Raw genomic sequence first — 14,335 nt, forward strand, 5'->3', positions numbered from 1 at the left:
CATCTGCCATAGCTTTTCAACAAGTCATTGGAATCACAAGTTTGGCAGGGAGGAGAGAATATTTTAAATTGTGACAGAAAACACTGGGCTTTCTGGGCAAGTCACTTCTCTAGTGCATTTATCCTCTATCTGAATATGTAATAACTTAAGAATCATTCAAATATTGATGTATTAATATAACTTTTTAGAAAGTTAGTGTTAGTGAAACATAACTGTAGTTTATTTACTTATCTTCCAGTGTGTTTGTTAGATGATGAGCACACAATCCAGGTAATGTTTTTAAACATGCGGGCATTATAAAGGTCAAGAAAGTGCAGGTAAAATTCAAGAAAACACTCAAAACCTCCCCATCTTTCATCATAATAATAAGGTCATCAAGCCTTTAAGGTGGTGTAAATCTCACAAAATAAAACATTTAAAATAAAAATGATGACAGCATTTCTGTAAATAATATTTAATATTAGGCACCTTTTAATTTAGCAACTCTCATAACAGTAAACTACAATATCACATTTGAAGGTGGTTGCAAAAAAAGTGACTCATCAGAAAAGTAAGTCATCATGTGAGTGTGACATTTTCTAAGGCAGCTCATCTCAACCTGGGATCAGAGAACATTTGTCACAATGAGAGAAACCTCCATATTTCCACAAAAAGGAACCCTCTTCTTCAGAAAATAAATCAGGAATAGTGGCAAATATTTCTGTGTTGCATGCTGTCATCCATTCCAGCTCCCTAACAAAGTCCAGGCATGGATATCCATGCACCGACTATGCGACAGCATCTTCACATTGCAGATACCCACAAAATTAAAGTAAAGCTCAACCAGCAAAATAACAAGCATATTTAAAATAAGCAAAGCAGGTGCAGTTCTTCTCAACCTTTGATTAGTTAGCCACCATGCAACTTTTGAAGGTTGAAAAACCAACAAGAAGTGAAACCTCATTCAAATATTATGGCTACCAAGTTATATTAATAACTTGGATGATGCATTTTAGACAGCTAGTATCGTTCAGTAATCACAGGTGTGGAAATATCAATGTGTTTCCAGACATCAGAGCTGAGACAAGTAAGCTAAATCTCTGTTGAATATCATCTTCTGACAATACCTGTTTTTTCAACTTTAATGAGAAAGCAACAACCTAACACCAAGGCCTAATTCTTCTCCTCATAATCCCAATGTGAACACTTATAATCTCATTATTAAGGACACATTTAAATGAGATGTTTTAGTAAGTAACAGGAGAAAAGCTCATCTCAACAGTGCCGGGTTAGGCGTTCCAGAGTGAAGTTTTATAACAAGAAGAACTAGACTTGGGCTTTGGAGAGCGCTGATGAGCTCGAACCTCAGTGACGTCGACTCCAGGTGTCGTCAACAGCAGGAAGCACTCGAGCGCGGCTTCCTGTGGAGGTTCACCGTGTCTGTGGGGATGAGGTGGTCCGTCCTCTCCTCCAGGGCCAGGACCCTCCGCACTGCCTCCTCAAACGCCACCGCCACGTTGGTGGAGTTCTTGGCACTGGTCTCGTAGTACGGATAGTTGCCGCTCTCACGACACCACTTCTGGGCGTCCTCAGCGGACACCTGCCTCTCCATAACATCCACCTTGTTCCCCAACACCACGAATGGAAACTTCTCCGGCTCCTTGACGTCCGCGTAGTAGATGAACTCCTTCTTCCAGTTGGCCAGGTTCAGGAAGCTCTGGTTGTCGTCAACGCTGAAGGTGAGCAGGCAGCAGTCAGAGCCGCGGTAGAAAGGAGTCCTCAGGCTGCGGAAACGCTCCTGGCCTGCTGTGTCCCAGATCTGCAAGGTGACCAGGTGCCCATCTACCTCCAGGTCCTTGTTGAGGAACTCCACGCCGATCGTGTGAAAGAGGTGCGTGTCAAACTTGTTGGTGACATAGCGGTTCATGAGGGAGCTCTTCCCCACACCTCCATCTCCCAAAAGGATGACTTTCAGCAGGGAGGACTTGCCTGCCATGATTATTCAACAACTCCTTTTCTGCAAAGCAGGATGCAACGTTCAATAGCTTTAGGCCACATTCAGACAAGTCAGACGAGAGAAACTGCAGTTTAACCTTTGCTGGGAGCCAAGGAAATGACTTGAGACTTACAAGTGAATGATTGAAGCCTCCTCCCGTCTCAGCCGGCCCGGATCATGTGCTGCATACACTGGTCCTCGGTCACATGAGTCTCTTTTTCATGTCATTGCATGACATAACAAGACAAGAAATTAGTCAACAAGCTAACGTATGCTAAAACGAAAAAAAACAGACAGCAAATTTGTAAACTACCGTCAGCTGTCTTCTATTTCGTCAAAATAAATTATCCACTATCCTTTTTGTGTTGCATTTATTTATAATCAATCTAGAAAACTGGTTTCCCCAGATACATACCTTGTTTAGGAACCTGTCCAACCAGAATCCGTCCAGCTAACGCTAGCTAGCTAGCTAGGCTACAGTTTATAGCTGATCTTTGCAAGCGATGTTATGTTAATGTTAGCTAGCAAACCTAGATCTGTAGGTCCAACTGTATGCCTGAGACAACGGGGATATCAGACATTTGACAGCTAATTACAGACTCAACGGTTATTTGCCTGTATGCCAACAGCACTTAGCTTGCTAGCTATCTGCGGATGATGGTGCTGGTGCTGCTTTTTAAAACTGCTGTCTTGTCTGACTGTGACAAACCTCATACGTGTATGAGAGTGCATTGCCAACAGAGGGCGATATTTAACAAACGATAAAGAACACGTTTAAATTGAATTTAGTTCAACAGATTTCAGAGTAAAACAACAACGACTTTTGGTTAAACTTTCTGAGTGTACTTTAGCTTCAAAATATACAAATTATAGAATGTATATGAAAAAAACACATTGAAAAACGTAGAAAAACATTTTAATAGATTGTATGAAAGCATAAATTACAGAGGTTATGCATGCATAGGATCATGCAAACCAGCAAAGATTAATCCTGTATTTGTTTTTGAATTTAATTAATGTAGATTTGTCACATTACATTTCTTACATAGCATCTATTTTGCTCATAACTTCTGTATTACAAACATACAAAATTAAAACCAGCACACACCAATGTTAATATTGACATAATTAATGGATCATTCCTGAAATGTCCTCATAAAACCTGAGATCTTATGCTAATAAAGTGTTAGTGAATCTTATTCAAAATAAATGGTTTATTTGAAGGATAAGCTCTTTGTGTGTGTGTGGTGAAATCAAGGGAAAATACAATTAAACAGTTGTAAATTGAGATAATATCTACACACACTAAAACTAAACCCTCAGAACTACCTCAGCCGTTCCATAGCTGTTATAGCCCACCACTGGCCTACTGACAAACAACAAATAAACCTCAACTTCCCCTAATACATTTCAACAAATGTCTGATACTGCAAACTGTAGGATAGAGATCTTCCGAGAGGTGCGGTTTAAAAGATGGATTCATACTGTTCACAGGATCCCGACGTCAACACCACGTGATCCAGCCCGATCTCTCCCCCAATGCCTCTTCCTCGCTCAGCCTCGAAGATTACCTGCAGAGAGAGGTTAGACAGTTTGGCATGAGTGACCCATGTGCAACTCTGCTTTTACACAGAACACAGGGCAAACAAATGATCCTGGGCACAGGACACAGAGAGTTCCAGTCAATGTTTGAATGCTGCAGCTGAACAATGCAGAGATGGTCCTCGTCCACATAAGTGGGAACTTGCGTGGGGCGGAATGTTCACTCACAGATTTGGGAGGCTCCTCCTCCCACACTATGGAGAGCAGCTCCGGCTGCCAGGTCTGGTCTCGGCTCCTGCTCTGCTCCCACAGTGGGTGGACGTTGTTATCCAGCAGCACCCTCAGCTTGCCCACGTGGTGGTTAACCATGCGGTAGTTGAAGGTCAAGCAGAAGCTACCTTGCTGGGTCTTGTCACTGAGCAGTAGCCTCAGCCTGGCCATGTCCTTCTTTTCCCCTAGCAGGCCATTGACTGACATGTAGTATTCCTGACCTGAGGAGGTGAAAGGAGTCAAGGTTTTGGATTGATTGATGATGTGGATGGCCATACTGTTCCATGTTGGTAGAACAACCCGGAACTTCAGATGTCACTGATGTCTGAGGGTCATACTTACCATTTTCATGGTAGGCCACACTCCAGTCTATGTCATCATCCTTGTCCTGCAACCACTCACATGCCCCTTGATCAAAGTGGCAGTCCATGATGAAATCTGGAAGGCAGAATTAGATGTCAGCTCTTGGCATCTGAACCCTTGTCTGTTATTAGAAAAGGATGTTAGCAAATAAACAACAGTTTACCTTCCTGGGCTGGCGCTGTTTCGATTTCTCTGACTTCTGTTGCAGGTCCAAAGACTGATTCAAACTCCTCTGGAACTGCTTTTGGGAACAGATAGCTATGTGTCAATGACAGTGTGTGGTGCATCAGTGCTTTGGTAAGCTATTTTTCCATCATACAATTGGGAAGTTTATCACAAATGGGTCACAATACCTGAACTAGGCCTCTAAATCTATCAAAACAGGATATACAAATTACATGCATTCTTTAAAGGATATGTGATCCCTGAAGATCATGCCTGCATTCTGTTGTTGAGAGATTTCCTCTCCTAAAACAAAAGCCAGCCAAGGGGCTTTCTGCCTACAAGCGTCGACCTGCCATGCTGTCCCTCATCTCTCCAGATAGCTCTAAGGATGTTGTAACTCAAAACTCAAGCATTTTAAGCTTTCCTTATCCCCCCCCCCCCCTCTCCCCCCTCGCATATACCACCAGATGTACGGCAACTGAGCTTATTGAACCTGCTTGTTGGGCGTTGGCCATTGTGTGTGTTTGCATGTGTGTGTGTGTGTGCGCTTGCGTGTGTGTGTGGGGGGGGAGGGCGGGGCGGTTTGACCAGTGAAGCTGATGACAGACTCTCCCTTTGAGTGTCAGGTCTGTTTGCACGACAGCTGTTGTGGTGGGGACGATAATAAAAGGCTTTGAATCTGTGCTCCCATCTTCCTTAACTCACTCCCTCTTAACTTCCCCCGTCGTCCTTCTGGATGGTAAACAGACTCGGAAGGAGTCGTATCCCCGGGCTCACACATGCTGACAGAGTAGAATTCCTCCCTGGAGCCGATGGACGTCTCAGGGGCCTGTCTCCTCTTGCTATCTGAGTTCTGACGGAGGCTCTGTCTGCTGGTAGGCCTGATGCCATAAAGATCAAGAAAAGCGGCCTCGTTTCTGTCTTCCTAAGAGGCATGCTAATACTGAGTGATCCTCTTCCTGCTCTCGTGTGTGTATGCCTAAGCTACAAAGCGGCCGTACAAGCCCAAAAAGTATGCATGTGTTTTGTCACAAGGAACATGATTTCTGTAGACATTGACACACAATGTATTTCCTCCAGACAAGAGATTACCGGTCAGATTGATTACTGAGATCAATGTATCACTGTAAGTGCTTTTCCTGCAATTATGCCAGTCTGTGAGCATATAAGAAGTTGAAAGACATATCCCCAGACATACATACTGCACCCAACTACCCTCACTTGGCTTGTAGCTTTGAGTACACAGTTCAGAGTCACATAAGGTTGAGAGATGTGACACCTTCTAGGAAGGTTCAAACAACCTCTGCCTAGTTGTCATGCTGAGTTTTTACTCACACTGTGTAGGATTGTCACTCAAATATTCAACACTATTCGACAGATGTCTTTCCTTCCCCGAGGCTCACTCTCCACTCTGAGGTCATAGTCAAAATTACAGTGGTGAAGCATAGGACTCTTTGAAAACTAAGTTTGGCTACCAAACTGCTTTTGATATAAGTCATCCTTGAAACGCATGTATTCGGTGTGTGTTAAACCTGAAACTGAGCTGTGTCAAAGGTCAGGAGCTGAACATGAAACAACAGGCCCCTGGTTTGTCAGGTCCAGCAGGGCTTGAGACCAGTACGTGTGTGTGTGGTGACCCTCAACTGTCTGACAGGCACTACTCTGACATTACACTGCAGCTTGGCCATACCTTTCACAGGGATATTATTTCAGTAAAAAAAAAAAGTGAAAAACGTTCACCATGGTTACACCTAAACCTGATGAGTGCAGATGACAAGTGAACATCCGCTGACCATTGAAGAAGCAGCAACCCACATGATGTAAACTATTTCCATGAAACTGTGATAACTCAATGCAAATAAACCATGTCCTGATCCTAGGTTTAACACAATGTTTTATGTGACATGTACATTTCTTAAAGCATCAACTCCCAGGAGATGATGACAACCAATTGCTGGGATAAGAGACTCTGTATCAGTGTTTGAAGAAAGCCATCATACGGTAGACTAGACTCCCTTTAAGCATGGGCAAGAAACCAGAGGCCTGACAAATATGCAGCCAGGTTTGGTGCCTGTAATTAGGGCACTGCCTAGACTCCATAAATTGTCTGTGACTGGAGACATCTGTAAGAGGTGGCCACAGAGGATACAGCTCCTCTGTAGGCAAGATGAAAAAAGACAGATGGACAGCTGGGTTGTTTTGTCAATATACATTGATTTTAACACAACATTAACCCTTGACCCTACTTTCAACCTTTCCTGGCTATGTTTTTACAAGATTCAATCCTGATTAGTATTACTGACAATTACCAGTAGATCATGAATGTTTTATTTTCAATGTAAAGAGGAATACTTGTTTTTTGCAATTTGTCACGGTTTGATGGATTTTGAGAGACAGGTTGGAATGGGTTGAAATCCTCTCACAACAGATCCGAAGTGTGTCAAAGTCGTAAGGACTATTGTTTGTTTAATCAGATTTGGGACCACCCATGGTGGTAATAAAGAGGGATCAGTGTAATGGCTCTGAGGCAAGGGAGGCTTACCAAAAACATCCCCTCTTGGACTGAGCTGGTTGTCCTCCCCTTCCTCCTCAGGGAAGTCCTCTCCACCAGGGAACTCCTCCTGGACCATCTCCTTTGAGCCGCCTACGTAGACCTCACCTTCATAGTCGAAGGGCTGCAGACGGATCTGAGGAGGGGGGGTCACCTGGGACTCAGGGATGATGTTCTTGATCTGCTCGTCCAGCTTCCCGGCTCTGGCTGGGGAGTCTGGGATGGCTGCAGGAAGAGGAAACAGGTTAGACTTCTGGAACTCCCATCAAAACGTGGAATCTGCTGAAGTGATACAGGACTTACGATAAAATATAACTTTATTAGACCATAAAACGTCTTGAGACGTGACATTAGTTGAGAAGGATGACAGAATGGCAAAGACTTCACTTGCAGGTAAAATACATTTACTTTGGAGGAATACATTTGAGTTGCAATAACTAACGCAGAGGGAAGAAAACAGACAAGAATGTTGATATCATGCAGGAGAAACATGGCAGATAGAAACAGTGTGTCTAGCATTTACTGCTCCATGCACAACCAGTGGTACTTCATCAAACACACGATAACAACTGAAACGGTCACATGCTGAGTTCTACATCTCACGTCAAGCGGTGCACAATGCGATCGTGTGGCCAGCCTGTAGCGATGGAGATAGGGGGATGGGATTCACAGAGCACAGCGAGAGGCAGGAAGAGATGGGTGGGAGTTAGGGGGCGAGGTGCAAACAGGGGATGCTGAGAGCCTAGCATTCCTCACAATCTCACCGTTGAGGAACTCATCGGCACTTCCCTTGTCTCCATCCCAGTTCTGATAAAAGGGCTTGACTACAAAACATAAAATCATCTTGATTGGCACGAAGCCCACCACCCTGTACTGTCCGTGAGGTTGCCTGCTGTGCCACCTAACGCAGTGTACTTCCAGAATGTTCCGTGTGGAGTTCAGGGAGTACACTGAGGCTCCCCTGTGCCAGCCCTGCGTCTCCTCTTTCCTCCAGAAGACTGTCTTACCGGCTTGCTACATTTGCAGATATTTACACAGGTGTTGTTTCAATTGGGCCCTCTCCTCCCTGACTAACATCTGTCGAGCGCAAAGGGGTCTGAAAACAGGAAGCTGGTCTTGGCTAGGGCTCATGTTTTCAGATGTCTTAAATGTACAGATGAAGTTTGTGACTGTATAACAACTAGACAAAGATTTAAGAAAGATTTTCTGATCTAGTTTTAGATGAAAACTAATATGTCATTGTTTAGTACAGCAGTCATTGTAGAAGTCGGATAAACAATCGAATTTAAGACATTTTACACGAGTAAAACAGTTTTCGAAAGGCAAGCAAAGTGTTGTTTCTCACCTGAGCAGTCAAAGCCGCTGCCACGGAAACCAGGCTTGCACTTGCACTTGTAGGATCCCTGAGTGTTCAGACAGCTTGCGTGATGACTGCACTTGTGAGTGCCAACCACACATTCATCGATGTCTGGAAATACAAGAAAGCTGGCGTGACCTTTGTTTATGTCATTCTTACGAGTTTATGTCATTTATTGTTTGGATCATGTTATTTTGTTTGTGATTAACTGATCGTATACCTTACCTACACAGTCATATTTGCCATCCACGTACTTTAGATCAAAGCCGTTCTGGCACTTGCAATAGTAGCTCCCAAAGGTGTTCACACACTGCCTGTTGTATGGGCAGAGGTTCTTGCCAGTCACACATTCATCAATATCTGATATGAAAGAAAGAAGGCAAAGAATGATGGATCATTGACCTCTGATTTCTTCAGTCAAACCAAAGTCCCTCAGCAAGCAGTTTTATAACCATGATGGAATACTGGCACGCTCTCAACTCAAGCAGGGTTGTGGGAAAAACTCAGCTTTTATCCAACTGGCTACAGATGATTGAGCTCTGATGGGAAAAGCCTGAGACTGACCAGGAATGTGAAACCACATAATAAAGTCTATACAGACCTATTCCTGGGATGTTGACCCCTCCATGGTGGGCAAATGCTGCTAAGCTATAAGCTTGAGAGCTCCAGCGAGATTACCAAGAGTGTTTGAGTGGAATGTAGATGGTTGGGTTGGTGTTAGTGGTTCTCACCCACACAGGTCCTCTCATCTGGCCCCAGCTGCAGCCCTCCGGACGGGCACAAACAGCGGATCTCCCCCTGCACCTCTTCACAACCATACTGGCAGTGGGCCAGAGAACATGTCCTGGAGTCTGCAAATGTTCACACACACACACATTAAATGCCACCCTTCAAAACTGTCTCCAGTATGTGCATCCTCTGCCAGATCAGGTAGGTTGTGCAGGCGTGACTCACTGGCGCAGGATCCGTCCGACATGAGCGTGTAGCCGTTGAGGCAGTAGCACATGTAGCTGCCGTACGTGTTCATGCAGCGGTGCTCACACGGGCGAGGCTTCAGCCCACACTCGTTCAGATCTGGAGAGACAGAGGGAGAATTTCATCCTCTCACCCTGGGTGGATGATTTATCGAGCGTTTGGAGAAATAATGACAGACATAGGGACTGATGATGATGTAAATAAGGACATCGTCATCCAAAACTTCCTCTAAATGAGGATGTTCGTAAAGAGACCGGCAGTTTGAGCCAAATGTCTCGTCTCGTTCCTGTTACACTGACCTTGACTGCACGTTTTTCCTGTGTATCCTGGGAAGCATTTGCATTTGTTGGGTCCCACACACTCTCCATGCTTGCAGTCCTGTTCACACTGAGCTGTTGCGATTGGTAGAGAGAAAGAGAGAGAGAGAGAGAGAGAGAGAGAGTGAGAGAGAGAGAGAGAGAGAGAGAGAGAGAGAGAGAGAGAGAGAGAGAGAGAGAGAGAGAGAGAGAGAGAGAGAGAGAGAGAGAGAGAGAGAGAGAGAGAGAGAAAGAGAGAGAGAGAGTTTACACAGGTTCACAGACAGGAAGTAAAACCACATCTTTATAATGTGTGTGGCAGTCACTCTGTCCCCGAAGAAATGTGTTCCACATTTTCTGGGGTCAGGAAATATCCCACCACATTTGAAACCCACCATATTGTGGAAGGGAATCTAAATGGTTGACCTTTATTTGTCCAGTCATTGAACATCCATTTTGTACAGAATAAAGTCCTCATGCAATGATTAAAGCATACATAGAGAGCACAGTTGAAGATGAAGGTTCAAAGTTACTCCAACGTAGAAATGATCAATGAACCTGGTCAATTCAGGAAACATATGTGATATAGTTGAGATGCCTACCTTCACACTGTCCCTTGTTGTTTTTCTTCCAGCCATAGCAGCACTCTATCCTACTGCCATATCGACACACACCTGGTTGGCTTCCTGCAGAAACTTGTCTGTAATGCCTGCAGGTGAGGGACAGGAAGTCAGTGACACACAGCTCTGTTATCAACATGACTTCCATCCTTCTGGCCTTCAGCTGCTTTGGAACTCTCCGTCAGCGCTCCAGATTTGCCTGAATGGAGCCTGGAGGGTTTGTGGTCGATTGAATTAAGTGTTAGTCGAGGTTTGTCTTGAGTGACATTGACAGAGTGCTCAGTAATTTTTTGTGACTTTGTTTTAGTGGCTCCTGCAAATCTATCGAACGTGAAAGGCAAATTGGGTCAGTGAACGTAACCCCATTTTGCTTTTTCTGGGGGGTGACTATCGACCCCAACCTATCCCTAGTGTCTCATTTATAGCATCACCCAAATGCAGACCCTCAGGCACCCACATCTAATTATGGCCCGAATGGCAGCGGTGTGGAAAACAAACAGGCCAAATCAAGTTTCCCCAGGCAGGGTGAGCCCCCCCTACAGAGAGGAAAGGGGGGCTCCCTATGGAGCCCGGACAAGCTGACAGGATGTAGGTTACGGGGGGGGGGAATGCTCATACTCTCTACTTAGACTTAATCAGACACTCCTAAAAATGTGTTACACAGATACCTCCAGCAGGAAGCTATTTCCTATATTTTTTCATTATTGCCATGTGCACACACTTATTCCCAGTTACTGTGGGCAGGTCAGCATATTGGAAATACAGCTACAGGACATACCGTAGTGATTGCATTGGAAGTGTATTTTTAAGATCCAAATTGTGCTAAGCTGTCTATTGTGCCACCACCCCTAGCTGGGCCACAGTCCAGCAGCTCTGGTAATAGGGAGATCTCAGGAAATATTCAGCCATATGGGATATCCCCAGATATCAGATACCTGATATCTCCCGTAATGTCCTACACTGTATGTTTGGCATCTTGCGGGTGGCTCCAGGGGGACTGAAGGAATCTGAGACTTGATTGGAATCATCCAGAATAGCCTCCAGGAGAGAGGCCAGGAAGTGTGACAGGTGTCCCTCCACAGTTATGAACCGTCGCCACATTTAGCTGACACAGCTTCATGGTGTGCATGGTGCCCCCCCCCGTCCTGTGGCCTTGAAGTGTAAACATACTACCAAAACAACAATTTCACCATGATAACATTGAAACCATATTTCCATGTAATCCTAGAACCTAAACACAGGTACATCAAGCAGTCTCATTGACTGCACTGAAAATCACATCATACTTTGATTTGTAGGCTTTACTAAAACGTGTTTGTTGGTTGTTTGTCTTGACAGAAAGATGGTAAATGATTTACAAAGTAGCAAGGTTACAATGTTAAATCCAGTAGCATATATCCCCAGCATATGGGTTAGACCGCTGCAGAATGAGTATACGGGCTGTTTGCGATGTGAAAATTGCTTCAACACTGTAATACCCTTGACACTGGCAAGGAATGTCCCCACTGAATTCTTTGCTGTGCAGAAGCACCAGACCAGTAAACACTGTCCTTAACACCTGCTGAAAACATCTGAGTGAATGGACACAATGACACAACCAGCACATAAAAGTTGTTTTCTTCACTAATCTTCTTTGGCAAAGGTTTTCACTTGAAATCCCTGGATGCGATTGATATCTGACTTACCTCCTAGAATCTACACTCCCCAAGGATATGTAGAACAAGAGCGGGAGAGCAGTGATCCAGGTGAAGGGCTGCATGTCTGTCCTGATGTCGAGTCACCTCGCTCCTATTGTATCCTACACTCTCTTACAATCTCTCTCTCTCAAACTCTCTCTCTCTCTCTCTCTCTCTCTGACTAGGCTGAAAGGATCTGTAATGTAGTCTAGCTGCTTGTTCCAAGGGCTTCCTCTGACTCCATACACTAAAACAGCCAGACTAGAGATCCCCAAAAATTAAATCTCAATTGAGACCTTACAAAAGCTTTCTCCTGATTGTGTATGCCCATACACTTACTTGCAGTCCAGCCCCCCTGGCTATCTCTTACACTCTCTTCTCTCTGGCTCTCTCTCTCTCCCTCTCTCTTACTCTTTCTCTCCTTTTACTCTCTCCCTCTCTCACACACACTCATCTCACTCATCTCTCGCTACCCCTCTCTCTTTCTCTTCGCTCACTGTCTCCCTCCCTCTCTCTCCCTCTCTCTGCTCTTACTGTCTTCTTCTTTCTCTCCCACACTCAATACAACAGTAGCTCTGATCGGAGTCCCATGTGTTGAGTCCTCTTCGTCTCTCGTTCTGAAATTCCCAGAGTGAGCTGTCAGTCTGCAGGTTGACACAGGGGTGCAGAGAGCCAGAGTCGGGGTGAGTTGGTAGTGTTGGAGGGAGGGAGATTGGGGGAGGGTTGACGAGGGGATTATGTTGAATGGGGGAGTGCTCCAGACACCACTGAAACCAAATCTAGGGATCCATAATTGATGAAGCTTGTTCTGCAACAGTTCGCTAGATTGCCAATTCTTAGATGTAGGGACTTCTGATCGATTTGAGCCTACATTCACACTATACCTATGTGAAGTCCTATGCTTCATTTCAATAACACTGGATCTTACTGTAGTCTAGCTCTGACATCGTCCTTCTCGGTAATCAATTTGATCTACTAAACTAATTGAAGGTCTCAGTCATGCACAAGCTTGTAATTAGCAGCTGCCCTTTGATGTCCTGCTCACAAGTGGCACCCATAAAGCCCTGCTCTCACACATCCTAATTCCAAGTTCAACCGAAGCTAAAGTCAGCCATAAAAGGTGCATAATGAGTTCACAAACATTCAATGAACTCCGACATCTGTTCCAGCTCTGCCATGCCCTCGACATAGGTAGCAGTGCCATGGGAATGCAGGTTTAGATTTACATCCACCAGAGCAGGGTGATATGCAGGGAGGATTTGCTATGGTGGCCAAACTATTTCATTTAATGCTGGTTGGAAATCACTTCAGAATAACAGTTCTGAAGTGTTAAATAAGTGTTAAACCTGCAATACGTGGCTTCTGTTGCACTTTATATTCACAAAATAACGACAGATTGGTTTTGTAGCCTACGTATGACCATTACCCTCCCCCTTGTCTTCCCCTCCAACTAATGATTTATGGACTCATGCCGTTTTGTGGTCAAGCACTTTCTGCAGAATTGCTCATACACGTAACCGCACCTTCAAAAGAGTTAGCTGGTCTACAATACCTCCAGGTTTTTGCACAAGAAGTTGAGTGGGGCAGAAAAAATTGGTTGCACATGAAAAGAAGAAATCTTTCACGGTTAAATAGCTCAGCTGTAGATTTCAGTTCAATTATATTTCTCAGCCAGTGTAGGGTACAAAGTGTAGGGTACACTGTACTGCTTAAAGTTTACCAGTATCAATACCAGAAACAAGTCCAATTCATTCATCCCAATTCATTCTTAGGTTAACTGTACTGACAGCAAGATGTGTTGATATCTAAAATGAATCTGATCATACTTATTTGATGTTGCAAAGAAGAAGAAGGAAAATCTGGACACATTCATGGTGCAGGGTTGCGGTCACATTCAGTGACGCTAGTAATGTCAACAAAAATCAGTCCTGATGAAGTCTTAACATGACCTGACCGTAAATCTTTCTCTGTAAAAGCAAACATGGCTTCTTCTGTCTCAGAGCTAAGCTCTCAGAGCTGTCCAGGGTAACTGCATGGCGCGGGGGGGAAGGGGGCCTCTACTTGCTACTCTGAGGTATGAACATGAGACAAGTCCAGATCTTTACTAGAAAAAACAATCTAACAGGATAAGCGATCTACTTTGACACCAGGTCTCATGATTGACATGTATTCAGTTGACTGTAGGACATAAAGGACACTTCAGAAATGAAGAGGACAGTTTTATATTACAGTAAAGGAACATAAAACCACAAGAGGAAAATGTTTCTTCCAAATATGACAGGAATTCTTAATGTTGTTGTCTGGGAGTACATTTCAGATTTGGCTTGCAGTGTCTGGTCTGCATTTTTTATATTACATTTCTTTTTCTGGTCATCACTGATATACTGACTTAGGATCTATTGTCTTTCAGCAGACACTGGCCTTCTCAGTCCAGGTGTTCTTTCTTACCTTTCACACAAATCGTTTTAACAAGTCATTTTGGTCTAGGTTTGGAATTTTTGGCTGACGACATAAGATGAGGCACGAAATAACATGAGAAGGATCT

General features: G+C 44.3%; 2 protein-coding genes across 4 annotated transcripts; both read right to left on the reverse strand.

Annotated features, from left to right (window-relative positions):
- Positions 1-1,105: 1,105 nt before the first annotated feature.
- rab9a (RAB9A, member RAS oncogene family) lies at positions 1,106-2,678 on the reverse strand. The gene is made up of 3 exons (XM_047046221.1): positions 2,391-2,678; positions 2,109-2,189; positions 1,106-1,996 (listed from the first exon to the last, which is right to left on the reverse strand). Exon 3 carries the CDS (start codon positions 1,973-1,975, stop codon positions 1,370-1,372), a length of 606 nt encoding a protein of 201 aa, XP_046902177.1. The 5' UTR covers positions 1,976-1,996; positions 2,109-2,189; positions 2,391-2,678; the 3' UTR covers positions 1,106-1,369.
- A 196-nt stretch (positions 2,679-2,874) lies between these two features.
- egfl6 (EGF-like-domain, multiple 6) lies at positions 2,875-12,226 on the reverse strand. 3 transcript variants are annotated; one of them, XM_047047733.1, is made up of 13 exons: positions 11,800-12,226; positions 10,097-10,203; positions 9,498-9,590; positions 9,178-9,297; positions 8,955-9,074; positions 8,449-8,583; positions 8,212-8,334; positions 7,631-7,690; positions 6,858-7,091; positions 4,314-4,388; positions 4,130-4,225; positions 3,746-4,008; positions 2,875-3,546 (listed from the first exon to the last, which is right to left on the reverse strand). In XM_047047733.1, the coding sequence occupies exons 1-13, from the start codon at positions 11,871-11,873 to the stop codon at positions 3,442-3,444; spliced, it is 1,605 nt and encodes a 534-aa protein (XP_046903689.1). In that variant the 5' UTR covers positions 11,874-12,226; the 3' UTR covers positions 2,875-3,441. The 3 variants fall into 3 exon arrangements, with proteins under 3 accessions (XP_046903689.1, XP_046903688.1, XP_046903690.1); XM_047047732.1 differs by having other exon boundaries at positions 4,314-4,391; XM_047047734.1 differs by lacking the exon at positions 7,631-7,690 and having other exon boundaries at positions 4,314-4,391.
- Between the last annotated feature and the right edge of the window lie 2,109 nt (positions 12,227-14,335).

This window comes from Hypomesus transpacificus, chromosome 23 (genome assembly GCF_021917145.1).
Source record: "Hypomesus transpacificus isolate Combined female chromosome 23, fHypTra1, whole genome shotgun sequence".
Classification (NCBI taxonomy): Eukaryota; Metazoa; Chordata; class Actinopteri; order Osmeriformes; family Osmeridae; genus Hypomesus; species Hypomesus transpacificus.